The sequence below is a fragment of the Leucoraja erinacea genome, chromosome 12, assembly GCF_028641065.1.
Source record: "Leucoraja erinacea ecotype New England chromosome 12, Leri_hhj_1, whole genome shotgun sequence".
Lineage (NCBI taxonomy): Eukaryota > Metazoa > Chordata > Chondrichthyes > Rajiformes > Rajidae > Leucoraja > Leucoraja erinaceus.
In genome coordinates, this window is record NC_073388.1 from 44,463,682 (window position 1) to 44,488,871 (window position 25,190).

At 45.3% G+C, this 25,190-nt stretch overlaps 1 protein-coding gene across 1 annotated transcript in view; it reads right to left on the reverse strand.

Annotated features, from left to right (window-relative positions):
- The window catches only part of npas2 (neuronal PAS domain protein 2), a 52,937-nt gene that overhangs the window by 21,632 nt on the left and 6,115 nt on the right, over window positions 1–25,190 (reverse strand). The window contains exons 4-11 of the mRNA XM_055644024.1: window positions 24,710–24,801; window positions 23,722–23,811; window positions 19,866–19,986; window positions 15,076–15,189; window positions 10,299–10,417; window positions 8,014–8,096; window positions 5,544–5,650; window positions 4,048–4,195 (exon numbers count right to left, since the gene is read on the reverse strand). Coding sequence (XP_055499999.1) covers window positions 4,048–4,195; window positions 5,544–5,650; window positions 8,014–8,096; window positions 10,299–10,417; window positions 15,076–15,189; window positions 19,866–19,986; window positions 23,722–23,811; window positions 24,710–24,801 — 874 coding nt within the window. The remainder of the gene's footprint in view (window positions 1–4,047; window positions 4,196–5,543; window positions 5,651–8,013; window positions 8,097–10,298; window positions 10,418–15,075; window positions 15,190–19,865; window positions 19,987–23,721; window positions 23,812–24,709; window positions 24,802–25,190) is intronic.

Sequence of the window (25,190 nt, forward strand, 5' to 3'; positions counted from 1 at the left end):
GAGCAAAACACTGAGTGCTGGTCAACGGGTCAGGCAGGACCCGTGGGGAGAAAGAGGTCGGCAATATTTTGAGTCGGGATCCTTCTTCAGACTGGGATCCTTCCTCAGACCATTCCCTCTCCAGAGATGCTGACTGACCGGTCGAGTTACTGTTGTGCCATTTGCCATTGATCAATGCTTGGGATTTACGTGAGTGCTTCTACCACAGGGGGGCACAATCAGCATATTGTTTCACGAGTCGCTGCCTGACTGATCGATCTTTCTGAGAAAATGTGCTTGTTATTTCCACCGTAATTGTTGTCATTTTGTTAAAAGCCAACAGTTATTGGTTTTGAATCAGAAACAGTTATTGAATTTGAATCAGAGTCACCTGTTCATCTGGTCGCATTCGGAACCAGATACATCTAGAAATTCCGCCAGGTTGGATTATGTTATTTTCTGTCATGTTGGAACATTGAAGTTGGATATTGCAATGCTGGTTCTAATATATTGCCCTCTGAGCCCAGACAAAGGTGTTGAATTTCTAGGCAAAATAGCCTTGTGTCTTAAAACTTAAGAACTTTGAAAGCTGAAAAGAGTGGTGCTGAGGGAACTGTGTGCATAAGGATTGGAAAAGGGCAGAATTCTTGCAGGGTTGTTTGACTTCAAGCGTTCCAGAGATCAGGAGGAGTCAAAATCTTGGGCTGATGATTTTAAATTCCGCATTGTTGGACCAGGATTTAACATAGATAGCCGAGTGAATGAGGGTTATTTCGAATGAGGTGCGAATTAAGATATAGATTTGTTGCAACCATGCTGATACTCCTGGACTTTGTTTGTGGCTTCTACCCCTGCATCACTGGTGAAAATACAATCTGGTGGTGCTTGGCGAAGGGCCGCTGAGTGCAACCCAGTGGATGGACCACCGAGAACAAAGAGAGGAATCTAGCAGGGGTCCGGCAAAGAGTGAAGAGGGACCCTGCGGGTGGGGGGAGGGGAGGCCCGCTGAGAACTATGAGGGACCCGGCAGATGGGCCGCCGAGAACTAAGAGGGGCCTGGCGGGGGATGCTGAGGGGAAAGAGGGAGGTGGCGGGCCACTTGCGTCCACATGCGGCAGCGGGTCTGAGTCGCTGCTGCGAGAAGATAAGAGTGTACCAAGATGCTTTGACACTTTGTCAGCGCTGGAAACATGGCGACTCTTTGTGTAATGCCCAGGTGAGGCTTGCAGTGTGGTTTTACTGCATTGTATATAAAAACAAAGGATTTCACTGTACATATCATTGACAAATTGACTCGTTAAATCTGCAAAGCACAATGAGTGCCACCCAGTAAATGCCAAGATTGTAAACAAAGGCAATGGGGAGTAACCAAAGTCTCACTGCTAATTCCACCCCATCCTGCCTAAAGTGCACCCTGTTACACACAGGGCAGGATGGGTGTCGAATACATGGCCTTGGAAGCTGATTTCGAGAGAACACTCACAGAAATCCACAGCTGCCAGAATAAAGAAGAACACTCACGTGCTGGAGCAACTAAACAGGTCAGGCAACATCTCTGAAGAACATTGATAGGTGACGTTTTGGATCAGGACCCTTCTTCAGACCCAATGCATGAGGCTGAAGAATGGTCACGACCTGAAACATCACCTATCCATGTCCTCCTTAGACGCTGCCCAACTCGCTGCGTTACTCAATCAGAGTTCGATGAGGAATTCCAGCATCTGCAGTTGCTCATATGTGAATAAAGCAGAAACTGCCCTGACATTAAAGTGAATTAACAAAATGGACAATGCACTAAAGAGGCTGCCCTTAACACGACCTTCAGTGAAACCAAAGACATAGTCCATTCGTTTTTGAATGCACCGTTAATCGTGGCTTTGTGGCAGAGGTTTATTTAAGATTCAACGTGTGCCTGAATCTCCACATTGATAAATAGACCCGTCAACAATCTCCTCGAGGACCAAAGAGCTTGGGGAGTGAGAGGAAAACAGCTTTCTAAATAGGTAAACAAGTGATTAATGTAACAAGCGTGAGGATGCTGATGAAAACTGCTATCTCGATTGCAATAATATGTTAGCTTTCACAAGACTGATTGCTTTTCCTGCTACTCTCCCAAACCCCTTCGACACATAGACAGGTGCTGCTGTTAGACAATCTGACATGTGGCTAACTGAGTATTCAGTGACCTTCTGGGGGGAAAAAAGCAGATTATAACTTTTTAGTTTAGTTTAGTTTAGTTTAGTTTAGAGATGCAGCATAGAACCATGTATTTTTACCCAGTGATTCCACGCCAACCATCGATCACCTATTCACACTAGTTCTATGTTATCCCACTTTTTTTATCCACTCCTTACACACAAAGGGCTATTTATAAGCCAATTAACCTACAAACCTGTATGTCTTTAGTTTAATTTATTGGCACGTGTACCGAGGTAGAGTGGAAAGCTTTTTTGTTGCGTGCTATCCAGTCAGCGGAAAGAAAATACACAATTACAATCGAGCCATCCGCAGAGTAGAGATACATGATAAAGGGAATAATGTTTAGTGCAAGATAAAGTCCAGTAAAGTCCAATGAGGTACATGGGAGGTCAGGACTGCTCTCCAGTGGGTGATAGGAGAACTCGGTTGCCTGATAACAGCTGGGAAGCAACTGGCCTGGTATCTGAAGGTATTTCTTTTGTAGAAGAACACAAAGTACTGGGGTAACTCAATGAGTCAGGCAGCATCTGTGGATAGGTGACATTTTGAGTCGGGACCCTTCTAGAAGCTGATTTTTTTTTGTGGCGGGAGAAAGCTGGAGGAGAGGAGGGGCAGGACTAAGACTGGCAAGTGACAGGTGGATACATTGGTTTTGATTGGCAGATGAAGGAACAAAAAACCAGAGGTGAAAGGATGGAAAATGTGAGATAGGGTTTGAAGAGGCACGAATGTGAAGCCAGTGGAAGGAATAAAGGTGGGAGAAGAGAAGAGAAGAGAAGGGGTGGGGGAAAGGAAGAAAACAGGTGTGCATCTGGATGGGGCACGGGGGAAGAGAGGGGGGAAAAGGGTAGAGTGAAAGGGGAGGGGGTTGTTTATAGGCCAGTTACCTAAAATCGGACAATTCATTGTTCAACCCCTTATGTTGCAAGCTACATTAATAAGGTGCTGTTCCTCCCGTTTCAAATATCGCCTTTCCATGTTTTCAGAGATGCTGCCTGACCCACTGAGTTACTCCAGCTACTCGTGTCTAGAAGGGTCCTGCCGCAAAATGTCTCTGATAATTGTATGTGCTATTCCCAGGACTCCCGCAGCCTCCAGAGAAAGCATTCTCTCTGCCTTTCTTTGTAAACTGGCATCTGCATTTCCTTATTGTTTGTCTGGCAATGGCAGGTTTGCCTAGCAAACAGTCAAGCTGAATACAGGGAAGATATTAGTATCTAGCACGGTATGATGGCGTAGCGTTCAAGATGCGGCCTTACAACGCCAGAGATGCGAGTTCTATCCTGACTACCAGTGCTGTCTGGACGGAGTTTGTATGTTCTCCTTGTGACCTGCGTGCGTTTACTCCAGGAGCTCCGGTTTCCTCCCACATTCCAAAGATTGCAGGGTAATTCTATCTATCTATGGCGTTCACTCCAACTTGGGGTTGAGTGGTGCCATCTGCTTCATGATGTCCTGCCGCTCTCTTCTGTCCTTAGCTAGCCTGCGAGCTCTGATCAGAGAGTTGGTGTCCTTTTTGCTGCAGTCTGCTTTCAGGCAGTCACTCCATCTTTTTGGTGGTCTTCCTCTTGGGCCGTTTCCATGGCACATGCAGGTTAATTGGTTCGGTAACATTGTAAATTGCCCCTATTGTGTGTAGGATGGTGCTATTGTGTGTAGGATGGTGCTAGTGTGGATATCGCTGGTTGGCACGTACTCAGTGGGCCGAACGGCCTGTTTCTGCGCTGAATTTCAAAACTATACTAGACACGGTACAATATCCTCCACCTGTTATCCCTGAAGTGGGCTAGAAGTGGGAGTTGCAATCCCAGTCCCATTCACAGTGTACAGTCTGCAATCCCATGTAACTAACAACGACAGTGAAAGTACCTGACAACAGTGTGCGTGCAGACGATGAACTCAGGCTTGGAGTTCCACTGGTGGAAGGTGATGTAGTACTGGGTCTGTAGCCAAATCCACTGCTGCCCCTTCGTGAGGAATCGATAGTAGCAAGACTTGCCCTTCCCGAACTGCATTACTGTACAGAAGAAGAACCGTGTAAGACACAATCTAGTGTGTACAGCTGCAGATTGCAAAAACATTTTTAGGCTTAATATTGACGCCCAACATTGTTGATTGAATCTATAGCAAAAAAACTCTGTCATCAGGTTTCTGAACAGTCCTTCCATAAGCCAGGGCACTCTCTGGTTCACCTTTATCCCACTGCAGACATTGGACCTTGTCTATAGAACTGGTGCACTACCATGCTGAGAACTAGCGATTTTGGCACAGTGGAGGGCAGCTGCGGAGGCTGATGCATTAATGATATTTAGGAGACTTTTGGATAGGAACATGGATATGCAGGGAATTGGTGGATGTGGATTACAGGTAGGTAGATAAGAGATGGTCTTGGCACAATGTGGGCCGATGGGCCTGATCTTGTATTAGGTTCTACGTGATCATCTCCCCATCTATCTCGCACCTTCTCTTTCTCCCCTGAGAAGACTCAGCCCTTGATCACCATTTGCCTTGTGACCAGCGATCACCCATACATTAGTTTAGACTCTAATGATACAGCATGGAAACAAGCTCTTCAGCCCACCGAGTCCACCTTGACCAGAGATCATCCCGTACACTAGCACTTACACACTAGGGACAATTTACAGAAGCCAATTAACTTATAAAACCTGCACGTCTTTGGGATGTGGGAGGAAATGGAATCACCCAGAGAAAACCCACACAGTCCAGTTCTGTGTTATCCCGTCCTACACACAAAGGGGAATTTACAGAAGCTAATTAACCTACAAATCTGCACGTCTTTGTGATGTGGGAGGAGACCAGAAGACCCAGAGAAAGCCCACATGGTAACAAGGAGAATGTACAACCCCACACAGACATCAGTTGTAGTGAGGATCGATCCTGGGTCTCTGGGGTTGTGAAGCAGCAACTCTACCGCTGAGTCAATGAGCCGCCCAAAGTTGATAAAAATGCAAGGAGAATAGGTTGCTGGAAAATGAGTGCGTGAATGGGATCGCTCTATGAGCTGGCACCAACTTAATGGGGTGGGAGACTGCAACCTTCACGTGGTCCACCCTGTTTCGACTAACGCAAACAACCCGACGTGAACTAACAAGATCAAATAGACCAAGTTGCCCTACAACTTTAGGCCGTGCATGCCAAGCGCAAGAAGAAGAATGACTCAATGGACCACATGGCCTTCTTTTATTAATTATGTAAAGTCAGAAGGGTGTGTGATTTGACGGGAACCTGCAATTAGGGCCTGTTGCCTATGTCTTTGTAGATAGTATAGGTTGTGCTGCCGGTGTAGCTAGCTTATTCCTATCATTGTCCCAAATTATTATTATACCATACAACTGGTTACTTACAGTGTTCATGGCATCTTGCCAGAAGTCCCAAGTCATCAACGTGGTAGTAATCATAGCCTGATGTTCCCAATACTTCGAATGGAAGGTAACCGATGATGGGAGGAGCCCTGATAAGCAGAAGGGAGGGATATAACATTGTTAGCTCTGATGCATTAAGCCATCAGTCATTGAGACCTTCATTCAGAGCACACGGGATATCAACAAACAGGCGATAAAGATCCATCTACCTAACGGAATATTTTGATCGCCAGTCACTCAAATATCTGTTCGATTCTCCGTCATATTTTTCCAGCGTGTTTGCTCAGAGCATTGTCATGGACCAGACCACTCCATACATTCAAATAACATGGAAAGTAGTTAAACTGAATGCGACATGTTCAGTTTGCTACACTCACTGATGTATATTGTCACAGTGACTACTTTTCAAAAGTACTCAATTTGCTCTAAAGCAGTGCTGAAAGATGACTAAAATCTTCCTGCAGAATGGATCACTTGTCTGCTCAATTCCCCATTATGAAATGAATCATTTTTAACCCGAGCCTCCCAGGCCAGCCCGCACGCAGGTCAGTGATTGGAGACACAGAGCTGCCTTTTCTAATCACACAACATTTTCTTTCTTCAAGCTCTTTCCCTTCAGCTTTGTCAGGGCAATTCTGTTGGGTGAAGACCAATTATTTTGAAGCCTGCTTCGGTGGATCATGTTAGACTGGCAGAAACCCTAATCTGAATGTGTGCCGGTCTTTTCTGCAAACATCACTTCACAACTATGGATCTGCTGCTTTTTGGACCTTCTGCCATTAGGAATTTGCTGAGTTTTGCTGGCAATTTCACACCGAACAAGAGCCATGGACTTATACAACATGACCCTCCAAGATGCCCCATCTAAGCAAGTCCCAATTGCCCATGTTTGGCCCATATCCCTTTTTTAACCTTTCTTAGCCATGTAGATGTCCTTTAAATGCCGTTATTGCACATGACTCAAATACCTCCTCTGGCAGCTTGTTCCATAAACCCACCACCCCCTGAGTGAAAAGGTTGCCCCTCAGGTTCCTATTAAATTGTTCCCCTCTCACCTTATCTCCTGGTAGAAATAAGGAACTGCAAATGCTGGTTCACAAAAAAGGACACGAAGTGCTGGAGTAACTCAAGAGTCAAGAGTATCAAGAGTATATTTAATTGTCATTTGGACCCCTGGAGGTCCAAATGAAATGCCGTTTCTGCAGCCATACATTACACACAAATAGACCCCAGACACAACATAATTACATTTTTACATAAACATCCATCACATAGCTGTGATGGAAGGCCAAATAAACTTATCTCTCCACTGCACTCTCCCCCCCCCCGATGTCAGAGTCAAAGTCAAAGCCCCCGGCTGGCGATGGCGATTGTCCCGCGGCCATTAAAACCACGCCGGGTGGTGCGAGGTCGCACACCGGGTCTTGGTGTTGGAGCCCCCGGCGTGCGCTCGCAGAGTCCCGCGGCCGTTCCAGCTGCGCGGGGTGGTGATGCTAAGCCCCGCTCCAGGAGCTCTTCGACCCCGCAACTCGGGCGGGAGAAGTCGCCGTTGCAGGAGCCCCGAAAAGCGGTCTCCCTCCAGGGAGCCGCGGGCTCCCGGTGCCGCCGTCCGCAGACCCGCAGCAGCATCAGCGCTCCTCCACCGCTCCACCCGCTCCGGTCTCGGCCAGCTCCGCGACGGTGAGGTGAGTCGGCACCTGAGTCCCCGGCTTCTTCCTGTTGGAGGCCGCTCCTCGTTGCGGCCCCAACGACAGCTGAGACCCGACGAGAAAAGGTCGGGTCTCCAGTGCAGGGGAGAGATTCAAAAGTTGCAAACTTTTTACGTTTCCCCCCCCCCCCCCCCCCCCCAACCCCACACACACACCCCCCCAACATAAAATAACAAAAACTACATATAAACATAGACAAAAAATAATAAAAACGCGGACAGGCTGCAGAGGCCGCTGCTGACCAGAGTCGCGCCGCCTACCGGAGCCTACCTCAGCAGGTCAGGCAGCATCTCTGGAGACTATTGATAGGTAGTGTTTCAGGTTGGGTCTGAAGAAGGGTCCCAACTCGAAACGTAATCTATCCATGTTCTCCAGTAATGCTGCCTGACCTGCTGAGTTACTCCAGCACTTTGTTTCCTTCTATGTCCCCTGTTTCTTGATTCCCGTACTCTGGGTAAAAGACTCCATGCTTTAATGCTACCCACTTGTCCAATGGTTCAGGAAAAAATATGCCGTCGGTATTTGATTATCTCAACACATTTATAACTTCACTTATTCATTGGCAAGTATTTATTTACTTTTGTACCAATAGTTGGTTCACATGGTATCTACCACTGGTAGGGATAGAAGTGGCCAGCTTATCTTAAAGGTTAAGTATATGGGCAGCAAACACTAGGGTTCGCATATCGGAGATTAGTTATTAGGACATCAGTGAGGTGCTTTGAAGAGTTGTGTGACCTTACCTGTGGTCTAGAAACAGAAACTTCCATTCTAAGCTATGCCGTGAGGTAAATTCTTCGCATGGCTCCTCAACATTGCACAGTTCCTGCAGTAAATAAGAGTATCTAACATTAGAAGCTGCTGCTGCCAAACAAAGGAGTATTGTAAGAAGAACTCTCTGCAGCTCATGTGATGAATATTTGTTATGAAGATTTGCAAACTTTTTACGTTCTGTGGCGGTTCCTGGGGGTTAGGCCACTCCTTGGATCATCCCCCTTGGCTATTGAGCGACAGGGACGTTGGTCTGCCACGGGGTTTCCCAACGTCCTGCTGGGGTGTGTGTGTGTTCTCGGTGTGACATTAAACTACTTTCGAACCTGCCTGACATCTGTCCTTTTCCTGATCTCGTCCAGGCCGCTACAGTTCAATAAATTAAAATTGTTCCAAAGGTTGGAATGAGAGCCATGAAAGCTATCAATGCTTGAGGATTTGATATAAGCACAGTGGTCTTCTTCTTCTTTTATGTGGCGTGCACAGCCTAAAGTTGTTGGACAACTTGTTCTATTTGATCTTCCATTTGTGCATGTCGAGTTGATTGCATTAGTCAAAACAGGGCAGACCACGTGAAGGTTGCAATCTTCCACCCCAAGCACAGTGGTCAAATAACCAGACTGTTATCCCAAGGCCTCAAAAAGGCAGTCAGCATTATCACACCACCCTGGCCACAGTCTCATATCACTCCTGCCATCAGTAAGAGGTAACTGTAACATCCAAGTCCAGGAACAGCTTCTTCCCTACAGCCATCAGGCTATTAAACGGCACAACCTCCAAATAAGCTCCGAACTACATAGACTTGGGGGCATTGGCTTTGTCTTTGCATTATTATTGTTTGTTTATATATGTACATATATTTTCTTGTTGTGTGGGAAGGAACTGCAGATACTGGTTTACACCGAAGATAGACACAAAATGCTGGAGCAACTCAGCGTATCAGGCAGCATCTCTGGGCAGAAGGAATAAGTGACATTTCGGGTCAAGACCCTTCTTCAGCCTTTTCTCTTTGCTTGTTATGGTGTTTGCAGTGCATTGAAAGGCTCTGGACTCTTCACTACTTACAATTCCTTCGACATGCCTCTTGATGTAACTTTTCCAATGTCACCCTGACCATTCTCTCTCGTTCCACCCCTCTTAAGATGGTAAAACCCAGTTGCCTATATGCCAGTCAACTGCGACCTCTCTGTCCCCTGATTTCTAGTGACCCTTCCTTAAGCAACACCTTGATTTTGGATTTCTAATACCGCTGCGATCTTGAGATTCTCCCTAACAGCTCATTGAGTTATCTCCACCCCTCCAATCTTGTCTATTTTCAAATTGTATCCTCAGTTGAATTCCCTGGAATATATTGTCATGGGTAGTGGGGGGGACCACCATGGGGGGGGGGGGGGGGGGGGGGGGGGGGGGGGGGGGGGGGGGGGGGGGGGGGGGGGGGGGGGGGGGGGGGGGGAGCCAGCGTACTTTGTAACATTGTCGCTATTTACATACCTTGGGTATGCAAGTAAAAGATGTCACTGTGCCTTGTTACATGTGACAATAAAGTATTCCATTCCATTAATTGTGGAAATAAATTAAATTATAACATTTAGCCTGGTGCAGGTTAAATGTCTGGAAGGAAAGATTTTGTAGAGGGAGGAAGAGGGAGTGCATCATGCTGGATTGTACTTGCATTGAGCTAGTACAGACCCGATAGGCAGAATGGCCTCTTGCCATGCTGCACTATCTAATGGTTCTTTGATAAGCCCCCCTGCATCTTTGCCATATCAAAGAGACTAAATAAATCCAAGTTCCTTCCACTTATATGAGCAAAGAAATAAAACCAATTCTTGAAATGAATCTCAGCAGAGCATTGCGATATCCTGTAGAATCTCCAAGAAATAAAATGCCTGCAGGAAAGTTGGTGTTAACAGAAACCAGGTCTTTAACAAAAGAGATGCTCTCCAGCATTATACAATTAAATCAGAGACACAAGGATCTAGAGATGTTGGAATCTTGAGCAAAGTGCAGGATTAACTCAGCATGTCAGGCTGTGGAGGGAATGGATAGATGACGTTTTGCGTCAGAACCCTTCTTCAGACTGTTGAAATTAAATTAGTCAGACTGGCTTGTAGTGGGAACTTTATAGTGAATGAAGTAGCGTAGGAGTTTAATTAAAGTACTGTCAATTGGGGAAGGTTACATTTAGAAAGCATCAGGAATCATCTTTGACACAAAAGCCAGAGATGTGAAGAATATTTGAAAAGCAGGGCTGTACCTTCAGAAACTGCGGGACAACGAGACGTACAGTAGCCACAAGGCAGATTTGTTCCTTCCCTGCAGATCTAAACGACCGTGAAATAGCCGATTCAAACCCGTTGCAGGAGGATGGAGGCACTGGAACGACAATAATGTATTTTCAGAACACGAATAACGTTTCGCTTCAACTACTGCAGACAGACGGAGAACATTAGAATGAAACAACCCAAAGACTGCAAACGCTGAATATTAAAACTTGGACACATCCTTCCAATACAGTGCTCTATAGTATTCAGTGTACTTGTAACAAAGAAGTTGTAGTTCAATACTGAATGGTTTTGGTCAAAGACCCACAAGGGGAATGTTAAACAATTCCTGATCTCTTGTTGATCTTGACGTTTTTTAAAATATATTTTTCACAGGATACAGTCATCGTCCGCAGTCCCAGCATTTATTATTCGTTCCTAATTGGCCCCATTGAGGAGGCAGTGAAGAGATGGTTGCGTTTAGAGATAAAGCATGGAAACAGGCCCTTCGGCCCAACGAGTCATTGATTACCTGTTTGCAGCCTGGGGCTTGCCTGAATCAGGCACCACTCATAACATCTGGAGCATGGACTGGACTTGGAAAATGGCGTCAAAACATGGCGCCTCTTGCATGCGGGCTCAGGAGACTATTCTGTACAATTGCTAAGTGGGGATGGTAGCAATACTCTACTAAACTGTTTGAAAGAAAATAATTTCACTCGCCATTTACACTTAGCACGTGATGATAAACAGATCCTTCGTCCCACTGATTTCATCCCAACCGTGGATCACCCGTTCACACTTGTTCTATGTTATCTAACTTTCTCATCCACTCCCTGCACACCAGGTGCAATTTTAGAGACCAATTGACCTTCAGACCAGGACAACTTTGTGATGAAACCATAGCACTCAGAGAAAGAAGAATGTGCAAGCTCTACACACAGAGACAGCATCCAAGGTCAGGATTGAACGAACCCAGGTCTCTGGCGCTGTGAGGATGTCTAGTGTAGTAGATGTCTACCAGCTGCATCACTGTGCTGCCCTGAGTTAAGGATGAATTCCGATGGTGAATTTGGAACCACATTCGGCCAGACTGGGTCAGCTGACAGATTTTCTTCACGGGTGACCTGCGTGGGTTTTCCCCGAGATCTTCAGTTTCCTTCCACACTCAAACGATTTACAGGTTTGTAGGTTAATTTTCTTGCTATAAATGTAAATTGTTCCTAGTGTGTGTAGGATAGCTAATGTACAGGGATCGCTGGTCAGTGCAGACTTGTTGGGCCAAAGGGCCTGTTTCTGCGCTGTATCTCTAAGCTAAACTAAAAGTACCTCAGTACCTAGCTGGATTCTTGCAACAGTCAGGAATGTTGATGGACATTGTTATCGATGCTAGATTTATTATTCCTTTTTATTTAATTACTTAAATTTAACCTCCTCAGTTGGTCTGGTGGGATTTGAACTTGGAGGTCCTTGGATCAGTGACCCAAATCTATAGCTCTCTGTCACAATGGCTTAACTACTCTGGGAGTATAGCAGATCTAAGAACAAAAGACCATGCACCTGTCTTAATTGGCAGGACAATGTTAGAGAGAGCTAACAGCCAAGTCCTTGCTGTACATATATCTCATCATTTCTCCTGGGTTCTGCACATCGATGCAATCACAAAAAAAGGTTACCAATCCTCCACTTCTCAGAAGGAGGAGATTTGGCATGTCGCCAAATAAGAAATTCACCTTAAAGGGCCTGTCCCACTTACGTGTCCTTGGCACGCAAATTACACGACTTTGTGGTTGCGTTGAGGCGCAAGGGCATCGTATCTCTGGAGAGAAGCAATGGGTGACGTTTCGGGTCAAGACCCTTCTTTTCAGACTGAAAGCGAATGGTATGTTAGCTTTCATTGCAAAAGGATTTGAGTATAGGAGCAGGGAGGTTCTACTGCAGTTGTACAGGGTCTTGGTGAGATCACACCTGGAGTATTGCGTACAGTTTTGGTCTCCAAATCTGAGGAAGGACATTATTGCCATAGAGGGAGTGCAGAGACGGTTCACCAGACTGATTCCTGGGAGGTCAGGACTGTCTTATGAAGCAAGACTGGATAGACTTGGTTTATACTCTCTAGAATTTAGGAGATTGAGAGGGGATCTTATAGAAACTTACAAAATTCTTAAGGGGTTGGACAGGCTAGATGCAGGAAGATTGTTCCCGATGTTAGGGAAGTCCAGGACAAGGGGTCACAGCTTAAGGATAAGGGGGAAATCCTTTAAAACCGAGATGAGAAGAACTTTTTTCACACAGAGAGTAGTGAATCTCTGGAACTCTCTGCCACAGAGGGTAGTTGAGGCCAGTTCATTGGCTATATTTAAGAGGGAGTTAGATGTGGCCCTTGTGGCTAAGGGGATCAGGGGGTATGGAGAGAAGGCAGGTACGGGATACTGAGTTGCATGATCAGCCATGATCATATTGAATGGCGGTGCAGGCTCGAAGGGCCGAATGGCCTACTCCTGCACCTAATTTCTATGTTTCTATGTATGGCCGAGCGGGGCTGGTCCCACTTAGAAGCGAGGAGGGGTATGTAGTTGTGCGCGACATCGCGCGGGGCTCCGAAATTTTTGTAGTGAACTAACTCTTTGTGTGCCAACGGCCTGTTGCGTAACTGACGGCCAAAGTGGGACAGGCCCAAGACCCTGGCGTGACACAACGTCTCACCTTCAACAGCAGCAGAAGCGGGTAAATGATCGCTGAACTCGGCCTGGGGCTCAAGGCCATTGCAGTCCGGATCCGCCCCCACTTCTACTCCCAGAGCGGGGCCAAGAAAATTGAAGACAGACACAAAATGCTGGAGTAACTCAGCGGGACCGGCAGCATCTCTGGAGAGAAACAATAGGTGGCGTTTCGGGTCAAGACCCTTCTTTTCAGACTGAAGAAGAGTCTTGACACGAAACATCACCCATTCCTTCCCTCCAGAGATGCTGCCGGTCCCACTGAGTTACTCCAGCTTTGTGTCCATCTTCAAATGACGTCATGCGCTCCAGACGGCTGTGCGTATGGGTGTAATCTCGCCCGACCTTCCCTCGACCGTCTCGGCTCAACTCGACCACGAGGTTGCGTAATTTGTGTGCCAAGGACACGTAAGTGGGACAGGCCCTTAACTCTATTGAACTTCTACCAGTGTACAGTGGAGAGCATACCAACTGGTTGCAATATGGCCTGGTTCAGAAATTTGAAAGCTCAGGAACATGGGAGGCTGCAGAGTGTGGTGGACACTGTCCAGCCTATTATGGATAGTCATCGCCCCACCACTGAAATGATCTACAGGAAGTGTTGCCTCATGAAGGCAGCTAATATCATTAAAGTCCTACACCATAGATAGACACAAAATGTTGGAGTAACTCAGCGGGACAAGCAGCATCTCTGGAGAGAAGGGATGGGTGACATTTTCGGGGTGAGATCCTTCTTCTGCACCATTCTGACCACGTTCTCATCTCACTGCCACAATTGGCAAGAAGGTTCAGGAGTCCAGTACTGTTTATCTCCAGGTTTAAGAACAGCTTCTTCCCATCAAATATCAGGTTCTTGAACCACCCTGTCCCCACATCCACCTCAACCCTACTGAACCATTACAGATTTGGCACTACTGTGGTTCCACTACGTACTTTAATGTTGGCACTATCATAGTCTCATTTACTTAGAATAACTGATACTTTGTTGACTGTGTTTTTGTTGTTTTTCTAGCATCTAATGTGCCGGTATAGAGCCACTGCCCCACTGTGCCAGAGGCCTGGGTTTGTTTTCTTTTGTTTTCTTTTCAATAGGTGCAGGAGTAGGCCATTCTGCCCTTTCAGCCAGCACTGCCATTCAATGTGATCATGGCTGATCATCCACCATTGGTACCCCGTTCCTGCCTTCTCCCCATATCCTTTGATTCCGCTAGCCCTAAGAGCTCTATCTAACTCTCTTTTGACTGCATCCAGTGAATCGGCCTCCATTTACTTCTGTATCAGCGAATTCCACAAATTCACAACTCTCTGTGTGAAAACGTTTTTCCTCATCTCATTCTAAATGGCTTGGACCCGTTATCCTTTAAACTGTGGCCCCTGGTTCTGAACTCACCCAGCATCGGGAACGTGTCCTGCATCTAGCGTGTGCAATCCATTAATAATTTTCTAAGTTTCTATATGATAACCTCTCATCTTTCTAAATTCTAGTGAATACAAGCCCAGTCATTCCACTTTCATCATATGACAGTCCCACCATCCTGGGAATTAACTTCATGAACCTACGCTGAACTCCCTCAATAACAAGAATATCCTTCTTCAAACTATGAGACCAAAACTGCACACAATACTCCAGGTGGGGTCTCACTAGGGCCCTGTACAACTGCAGAGGATCTCTTTGCCCCGAGACTCAACTCCTCTCATTATGATCTCATTTGATCCTGACCTCTGGTGCTGTCTGTGTGGAGTTTGCAAATTATTCCTGTGACCATGTGGGTTTCCTCCAGGTCGTCCCACGTCCAAAAGACTTGTTGGTTTGTAGGTTAACTGGCCTCTGTAAATTGCCCCCTAACGCCGGATAACATGGAACTAGTGTGAACGGATGATTGGTGGGTGGTATGGTTGTGGGTGGCTAAAAAGGGCCTGTTTCAATTCTGTGTCTCTCAACTAAAGCTGCAGCAAGTAAGAATCTCATTGTCAGGTTCATATCCAGTATACAGCACATGACAAATAAACACACTTGTTTCTTGTATAAAACATTGCGATGTAAACTCACCAAGGTTGTGAAATTTAAAATTCCCCACAAATTTGACATATTCATAGATGGGTGGATCTTTTGAATCTAAGGAGCCTCTTGACAAATGACAACAGAATTCAACATGATTTTGATCTAGAAGAAAAGAAGGAAAGCTGCTGTTAATATTGAAGTTACATCACCAGAATAATTCAGGCATATTTACAACTTCAAGTGTGAATCAGTTGCATCTCATTTTCAAATGTTGTGCAAAAACAATATCAATCTGCAATAAACAATATAATTCTAAATTTAACATATTCCACACCATATTCTGGTATGAAATTTAAGCTTGTTTCCTTAACTTCTAGGTTATAGTAAATGCACAGGTTGATAATAGGGTGCCTCAAGAATCTATCATTGAGGATCCTCACCATCCCTCTTCTAGCTGGGGATACCATAGGGAAGGAGGTCCAGAAGCCTGAAGCCCCACACCACAAGGCTCAGGAACAGCTACTTTCCGACAATTCCTACAATTAGTACAAGCCTAATCCTATCTCAGTCACAGGTAGAACATGCAAACTCCACACAGACAGCAGCCGTGGTCAGGATTGAACCCGGGTCTTGGGCGCTGTGAGGCATCAGCTCTACCAACTGCGCCACTGTGTGGCCCTCGGTAGCTCTGAGAATATCAAAGCCGTAATTCATTTTGGGTAGTTGATCAAGCTTGTCCTGCTTGTTGAAGCATTTGCCATTATGAGTTGAGCAGAGCAATCAGCTGTAACTCATCGGTCCATTCTGCGTTCAGCTCAGTGCTTTGCTGACATTATCATTAGAAAGACCATGTTAACATGCCGAGACTACATCAGTGCAGTGTAATTGGAACAATGATTTTCACCATCAATGATCTCAGAAGCAATCCATGCATCATTACATGTGACAGCAACTTGCTCTTTCTCATAAAGAGAACCGTTGGGATATAACAAGAGCCCGCGTTAACTAAGTGTGCTGTCTTTTCCAAAACCTGGAATTAAGTTTCATTGCGCACTATGCCCAGGCAGAATTAAATTATAGATTAAATTATCTCCCTGAGAACAACCTCACCACAGCACAATCTGTGTTGGTTACAGTTTCAAATATGCACGCAAGGAAATTGTAGAAGTAAAAGACAGAAGCATTTCCACACCCTGAATTATCCAAAAGTGCATAAATGTCTTAAGAGAAATAAAAACAGAAGGAATGCTGGAAATGCTCAATGTCAGGCAGCATCTCGGGAGAAAAGGACGCAAAGTGCTGGAGTAACTCAGCGGGTCAGGTAGCTTCTTGGGCAACACGGATTTCTTGAGGATATTTCACAGTGGAGCAGTCAAAATGTAGAAACAAGGAACTGTAGATGTTGGTTTATACAAAAGGACACAAAGTGCTGGAGTAACTCAGCAGGTCAGGCAGCATCTCTGGAGAACATGGATAGGTGACGCTTCGGGTCGGGACTCTTCTTCAGACGACCCAAAACATCACCTATCCGTTTTCTCCAGAAATACTACCTGATCCACAGAGTTACTCCAGCACTTTGTGTCCGTCTGTGTGAACCAACATCTGCAGTTCCTTGTTTCATCATTGGGGGAGAAACAGGTTAACTGTTAACAGTTATTGACCTCACTATAATAGTTAGTTTCAACGTTGCTGTTTTAAATCATAGTTCATTTCAGAAGCATCACATATGATCAGGGTATCTTGGGACGAGTGTCTCATCTTCTGAATCCCAAGTTTTTCTGCCATTTAGACTTTACTTAGATTTTAGAGATGCATTGTGGAAGGGCCCATCGGCCTACTGAGTCCACGCCGACCAGCGATTACCCCAGACACTAGCACTATCGGTACACACTTGGGACAATTTACAATTTTTACCAAAGCTAGTTAACCTACAAACCTGTACATGTTTAGAGTGTGGGAGGAAACTGGAGCCCCCAGAGGAAACCCACAAGGTCACGGAGAGAACGTTCAAACTCCGTACAGACTGCACCAGCAGTCAGGATCAAACCCGGGTCTCTGACTCTACCGTTGTGCCACTGTACCAACCTGTTTACAAAGATTGTAAAGGAATACTTTCCACTTGCCTGCTTGGGTCAAGAATGATATTTCAACCCTAATTATCCTTTTCCCTGAGCCACAGGTGTACAGTAGTTGTACAGATGTACTGGTGTATAGATCAGTGTCTGGATCGAACCCAGGTCTCTGGCGCTGCGAGGCAGCAGCTCCACCAGCTGCACCACTGGGCCAATGTGCTTAGACATTGGATTAGAAAACAAAATCCTTTCATCTCATCCTTAAGAGGGCACTTTAACTGGGCAACAAATTAATTATAAACCCAGGACTCCTTCAGCAGAATGCCTTCTAACATATCTAATTAGTACACGGACATTAAAGGGAAAAGGAGAGTCAAGAATTAAGTGGGAAGATTAAGTGAAAACTGCCCAGTCCATCATGGGCACTGACCTCCGCACCATCAAAGGGGTCTCTAGGAGGCGCTGCATCAAATAAGCAGCCAGCATCATCAAACACTCACACAACCCTGGCCACGCTCTCATTTCACTCCTAACATCCAAGTTGGAGAGGAGTCTAAAAACTGTGCCACCACATTCAAGAATAGTTTCTTCCCAACAACCATTAGGCTCTTGAACACTACACAACACTAACTGATTTACTATGTACTGTGTTTGTTTGAACGAAGGATATTGGGGTTATTAATTCCTGGAATTTTGTTTATTTTGTATTATCTATGTAATTGTGTTACAAGCCTATAATGTTGCTGCACGTGGGCCTGCCCCTCTTAGGCGATCTTTTGGGCGACTCCAGGTGACTGCCGCAAAATTTTCAACATGTTGAAAAATCTTCGGGCGACAGTGGCGCCAATTTCTGTTGTCGTAGGTTGATGTAGGATGCTGTCGTAGTTTGTCGCCAGGTGAATTCCATTAAAACTGGTCCCTGACAGTCGCCTAAAGAGTCGCCTTATTATGCCCCTGTCCCACTTAGGAAACCTGAACGGAAACCTCTGGAGACTTTGCGCCCCACCCAAGGTTTCCGTGCGGTTTCCGGAGGTTGCAGGTGGTTGCCGGAGGTTGCAGGTAGTGGAAGCAGGTGGGGAGACGGACAAAAACCTCCGGGAACCTCCAGGAACCACAAGGAAACCTTGGGTGGGGTGCAAAGTCTCCAGAGGTTTCCATTCAGGTTTCCTAAGTGGGTCAGGGGCATAAGCGGGACAGGCCCTTAAGAATGTCATTGTTTCGTTGTCGACACAAATGACAATTAAACACTCCTTTTCTCCAGAGATGCTGCCTGACCCACCAACATTATGTGTCTAATCTCAACACTCTCTTGACCCTTGATAGTTCGTTCAAGGAGCAACCAGATACAAGGAGCCGGTTTCCCACTGTAAGCTTCTATGACTCCCAAGTACAGTGCCCCAATCTGCTTGCTTTGCAGTAACTCTTTCGATGCTGCGGTTTATATTATTCAATGACTCATTTTCGCAGTTTTGTGTTTCATTCTTGTTGTTTTCTTCTGCATCTGAAACAGTCGTAGATTTCTCACCCATTTGCTTTGCCCCGTCTGAAACTCTCAATGTGTGAAAATAGGCCACCAACATGTGTGACTCACCCATCAACCATCGTCAGGTTCTTAACAATATGCACAAAAAACAATTTGAACACCATCAGCCATGGAGTCGTAGAGTTATACAACACAGAAACAGGCTCTTCGGCCCAACTCGTTCTTCTTGACAAAGGTGCCTAACTGAGCACCTATCACCTTTGTGATCGACACAAAGTGTTGGAGTAATTCAGCGGGTCAGGCCGGGTCAGGTCAGGCGGTTTTGAGTCGAACCCTTCTTCAGACTCTTTTAAAACTCTTTAACCTAACTGAGCTTGTTCTATTTGTGACATTTGGTCCATATTTCTTTACATTAGCGATACAGCATGGAAACAGGCCCTTCGGCCCACCTAATTGGCAAGGCCAGCAAATACACTGTACACTAGCATTATCCCACACACTAGGGACAATTTACAATTGTACCAAAGCCATTGATGGAGTGTGAGAAGAAACTGCAACACCCGAAGGAAACCTATGCAGGTCACAGGGAGCAAGTACAATCCCTGTACAGATGTCACCCCTAGTCAGAATTCAAGCCAGGTCTCTGGTGCGGTAAGGCAGCAACTGTACCACTGTGCTACTGTGCCGCCCCCTAAACCTTTCCCATCCATACACCTGCCCAGATGCGTTTTAATGGTTGTAATTGTACCCGGTACTTTCACTTCCTCACGTTCCATATATTGCCCCTCAAGTCCACCTTTAAATATTTCCCCTGTGTCATCTAACCCTGGGGTAATGGGTGGCACAGTGGTACAGCTGGCAGAGCTGCCGTCTCACAGCGCCAGAGACCCGAGTTCCATCCTGATCTCGGGTGCTGTCTGTGTGAAGTTTGCACGTTCTCCCTGTGACCAGGTGGGAATCCTTTTGAGGTTCCAGTTTCCTCCCACATCCCAGACATGCGGGTCAGTAGGTTAATTAGTTTTGGTAAATTGCCTCTAGCGTGCAGGGAGCAGATGAGAAAGTGGGATAACATAGCACTAGTGTGAACAGGTGATCGATGGTCAGCATAGTGAGCCGAAGGGTCTGTTTACACGAGGAATCTCCAAACCGATCTCTGAACTAAAGTTCCTTAACACCTCCCGGGTTGTTTTCCAATGTTAACGACACGATGCAAATGCAAGCAAATGTATTGCTGTTAAATTCTTCTTCTAAAATGGCAAATTAAATGCAAGAAGGGTACATACTGTTTGAGTAATCATGTGTAACCGGGTCTGTCATCAGCATTTGGTTCGTGAGCAGCTTAAATACTTCCGCATGCTGCTGTTCTGGCAGGAAGTTCAGTATATTCTGGTCCACTAGGTCTGACTGGTTAAGAAAAAAGTTTGATTTTTTTTAAAGGAGGAAATTCTCTTTTTCTTTTTGCATAACTGTTCAATCCCTCGTCCTTGATTGACTGGGGGAAAATAGGCGATAATATATTTCCACAGTTAGAATGAGAACCTTTACAAATCACATGCTTGAAAGCAGCTCCTGCCCATATATCAATATTGAGTCCAGTTTAGTTCAGAGATACAATGTGGAAACAGGCCTTTTGTGTTCAAGCCAATCAACGAACCCCTTGTACACTCGTCCTATCCTGCACACTGGGGGAAAGTCACAGAAGCCAATTAACCTGTGGGAGTAAACCGGGGCACCTGGCGAAAACCCACACGGTCACGGGGAGAACATACAAAATCAACATGAGTGCAGGGGAACACTCAGGATTTTCTAGAGGGAGATTGGGATTGGGCATGGGGAAACTCCATGGGAGATGGTACAAAGATATTGAACCATCGCCCATGGCTCAAACTGCTCCTAAAATGGAATTGAGGAGGAAACCAGACAAGATCTAATTGAATGGATTTGTTCTCATGTTTTGGTGTTTATAATAAAATTCTTTTTATGGCCATCCATTTATTTCCTTTTGAGATGGGACAACAGAGTAATGAAGTAACATATCTGGTTTATATTAACATATCTGTGTGGCACGGTACATCAACAATGAGCTTTTTCTGGGTAGGAGAGAGGAAAGGAGTCAACTGTAGGAGGCCCAGTGCCATCATAGGTTTTGCCAGGAGTGCTAATTAGATCTTCCATCTCTGCTTCCTCCTGAGATCCCCTCTATCTCCAGCCAATGTTCTACTCTTCATGTGATATCAAGCAATGGGCGGCACGGTGGCACAGTGATAGAGTTGCTGCTTTAAGGGCCTGTCCCACTTTCACCACCTAATTCACAACCTTTTTTACACATGGCCATTTTTCATCAGGTTAGAAAAACGCCCGACCTACTTGATGCCACAAGTACCTACGACTAGCATCACGATCTACCTACGACCTCCCACGACCTCCCACGACCTCGTGACGACCATGCTGCGAGTATGAGTCAAGGGCATACTCGGCAGAGGTCGCAAATTAGGTTGTGAAAGTGGGACAGGCCGTTTACGGCGCCAGAGACCGAGCATTCGACCCTGACCACCAGTGCTGTCTGTAGGGAGTTTGTACGTTCTCCCCATGACCACGTGGGATTTCCCCCACATTTCAAAAACGTGCGGATTTGTAGGTTAATTAGCTTCTGTATATTGTCCTGCTGGATAGAACTAGTCTATGGGTGGTCGCTGGTCAGAGCAGATACGGTGGGCTGAAGGGCCTGTTTCCATGCTGTATCTCTAAATTAAATGAAACTAAACTGAACCATTACCTTGCATGGGAGTTACAATTGTCTACTGTTTTTGAGGTATCTTCTGATTTATGCGGAAAGAACATAGAAAATATAATTTAGAAAACAGTACAGCACAGGAACAGTACCATAGTCCCATAAAGTCTGTACCGAATATGATGCCAAGATAACATCCTTTACCTGCACATGATCCATATTTCAATCCAATTATTTTAGTAATTAATATATTGGTCAAGGTAAGCTTGGTGCAATTAATTTGCTGAAGATTATATCTACTGCTCTGACTGTACGGCAAGGTGGAGAATGGGCTACCTGCCAATAATTAGCAGGTTGGGAAATTGATGTGCAAACAATTCAGATTACAATATGCAGACTGGTGTGGGATTTATTGCCTAGCAATACAAGGATTATTACATAAATGTGATGCTTATTTTCAGACATCCAGGAGAGCAGTTTAGGACAGATCTAAACCTGCGGAAAATTTCAAAACACAAGGATCCAATTTAAAAAAAAACTAATATTTGATCATTCTCCTCTTCACTTTAGCAAACTTTAATAGACACCATGTTATGTACGGAGATACAAGGAATTGCAGATGCTGGGATTTTGAGCAAAATACAAAGTGCTGGAGGAACTGCGTCTGGGAAGTTATATACTGACGATGTAGCATCTGCGGAAGTTATATACTGACGATGTTTCAGGTCGGGACTCTGAAGAAGGGTCCTGACCCGAAACTTTGCCTATCCATTCCCTCCGCAGTTGCGGTATGAGTTTCCCGCTGAGCTACTCCGGAGCTTTGTGTCGTGTACCAATTATACATGATAGAACTAGCAGTGCTTGAAGGTTTGGGCTTGGGTTGGATATCCGGTCTCTTATTTCACTGGGTCAGAATGAACTGCTGATGCTCGTTTACACCAAAGGTAGACACAAAATGCTGGAGTAACTCAGCGGGTCAGACAGCATTTCTGGAGAAAAGGAATTTGCGATGTTTTGGGTCAGCATCCTTCTTCAGACGGAGAGTCTGAAGAAGGGTCTCATTTTGTGTCTATCTCTAATTGCACTGCGTCTTGTGAAAACCCAACCACAGTAAATTTTTTAATAGGTCAGATGAGTCAAATGTTAAACTTTCACAGCAATTATTAAATATCTCATAAAGGGGCTGCTTGGCATGTGGTTAAGAATGGAACCATGAAGGATGCAGGTGAACAACTTAATTGCACAGTGTTCTGCAACCAATGATGTTTCTCAGTGCAGGTAAACCAGGAGCTTAATTTCAGTTCAAAAGCCACATGCTGCGATAGTTAGACTCGGGTTCCAACCCATTGGGGAAGCATCATGGAGAGTGTTATCTGTCCAATTGATGTTGAAACCATTTTAAAACAACAACCTTGTTGTGAAGGGTCCCGACCTGAAACATCACCTCTCTATGTCTTCCAAAGATGCTGCTGACCCACTCCAGCACTTGGTGCTTTTCTTTTGGAAACCAGCATCTGCAGTTCCTTGGGTCTAAACTTTGCTGTTGTTTATGAGGAACAAAGGCATCACCAGCAGCACCACACTCCCATCCATGTCCTGGGCCCACTGCCCTGCTTTAAAATGATTGACAGTTACAGCATGGAAACAGACCCTTCGACCCACCGAGTCCACTCTGACTATCGACCATCAGTACAATCCTGACTACGGGTTCTGTCTGTGCGGAGTTTGCAAGTTCTCCCTGTGACCATATGGGTTTCCTCCGGGTGTACTGGTTTCCACTCACATCCCAAAGACGTGCAGGTTTGAAGGTTCATTAGCCTCGGTAAAATTGGCCCCGATGTGCAGGGAGTGGCTGTGAAAGTGGGATAATGTAGAATTAGTCTGAACGGGTGATCGATGGTCGTGTGGACTCGGTGGGCTTAAGGGCCTGATTCCATGTTGTATCTCTAAACTAAACTATCTGCAAATTATTTAACACCTTTATCCAGGCCTGGAGGGTTTCTAGTTACATCAGGTACATGCGGAGAGACATTGAAGTGTACACACTCCTACTTCAAAACCAATAACTGCTGAGCCAAGATTAGCAAAGAGGAATTTGTGTTCAAAGGGACAAATGAGCAGTTAGAGGTCACAGTTAAGATACCCATGAGTGGAATGCTTTGATTTTTCAGTTCAGCTTCACAGTAGACAATTCTCTCTGGAAATATCCTTGCCTGCAGCCATTTAGTGGTGCCTACCTAAGCTAATAGCATAAAGCAATTCTGCACACATTTAGATCACAAATCTACAGGGGAAAATCAATCTGCTTTACTATTTGTCTTGTCTGGTTTTGTAGTTTCTTTCTTGTCCAATTCATGCAATATTGCAAGACCAAAGTGTCATCTACAAAAATATTGCAGTATTCTTACCGGTAAATGGCCAAGCAAGGAAGAAACACTGTTGGAGGCATAAATAATGTTTCCATCGATACTAAGTGCTATGACAAACCCATCTAATGCCTGGAAGGAAATAGAAAGAAATAACAGCCATCAATGGTCCACTTAAGTGAAATACACATGTTTTGAACTTGGAGGTCTTGGAACGTGTGACAATACCTAGCTGCAGACATCAATAAATTGTGGATGGATGGCACTCACACTGAAAAGAAAACAGGCTGGTTGTTCTTTGTTTCTTGAGTTGGTGTGATTACTTATTTTTTGGGCCAGTGAAGTGTCCTCAAACCCAAATGTCCTACACATTAAGACACAAGGAACTGCAGATGCTGCTTTATACAAAAAAGGCACAGTGTACTTGTGCAGAGCTTGATGGTACTCTGTATAGTATGATTTGACTGGAGAGCACGCAAAGATTTTCACTGTACCTTACGAAATGTGCCAATTATAAAATTAACCGATGGTGAATTTAGGCATTAGGCAGCACAGGCAAAGATTTAGGAATTTAAATTGGATGATGAAGTGCTGCTGCAGTTTAGTTAAATTGATCCAGTTAATATTATACACTGCAGAGTATTATTGTGCTTGATTGTACTCACATATATTAGATCTGATTTAATTGGACAGCACACAAACAAAAGCTTTAAGGGCCAGTCCCTCGAGCATGCGACCTCCATGCGGCAAGCGCGACCTAAAGGGCCGGTCCCACCAGCATGCGCCTGCATGCGGCAAGCGCGACCTAGCGTGGTCGCTTGAGCCGTACGGCATGCGGCAAGCGCGACCAAACCAGAAGCGGGAGCCGCGCGGATGTCGAGTGAGTGACACGGCATCACATATTTCATTATCATACATTCATTACAAATGTATGATAATGAAATACTCATGACTTGACTCTTGACTTTGTGTGTCTCTGTTCTGAAGAATACGGAAACATCTCCGGTTACATTGTGTGGACTTTACGTACCTCTAGCATCAACTGCGTGAATTCTTCATTGCTAAGGAAGGAAGGCTTCCAGTCCTGTCTGATTTCACAAGCATCAATTTGAGCAGAGAGTTCTGAAAGGAGAAACAGGTTTGAGTGGCAGTCCATCAACTGGGCAAAACAACTCTAAGAACAGTTTTAGTTTATGACATTTCCACTCTGAGGATAAAAGATTCTGACTGTCTACTCTATCGATGCCTCCTATAATTTTACAAACCTCTACCAGGTCTCCCCTCAACCTATGTATGATGTTCCACAGAAAACAATCCTCCTCCTCCTCCGGCAGCTCATTCCATGCACCCACCACCCTTTGGGTAAAAAGGTTGCTCCTCAGGTTCCTATTAAATCTTTCTCTACTCACCTTCAACCTGTGTGATGCAATCTAATGTACTGGTTAGCAAATTTCAGGTGCAGAATAAAGACACACAACAAACAGGTGGCCAAATTGGTTAGGAATAGATAC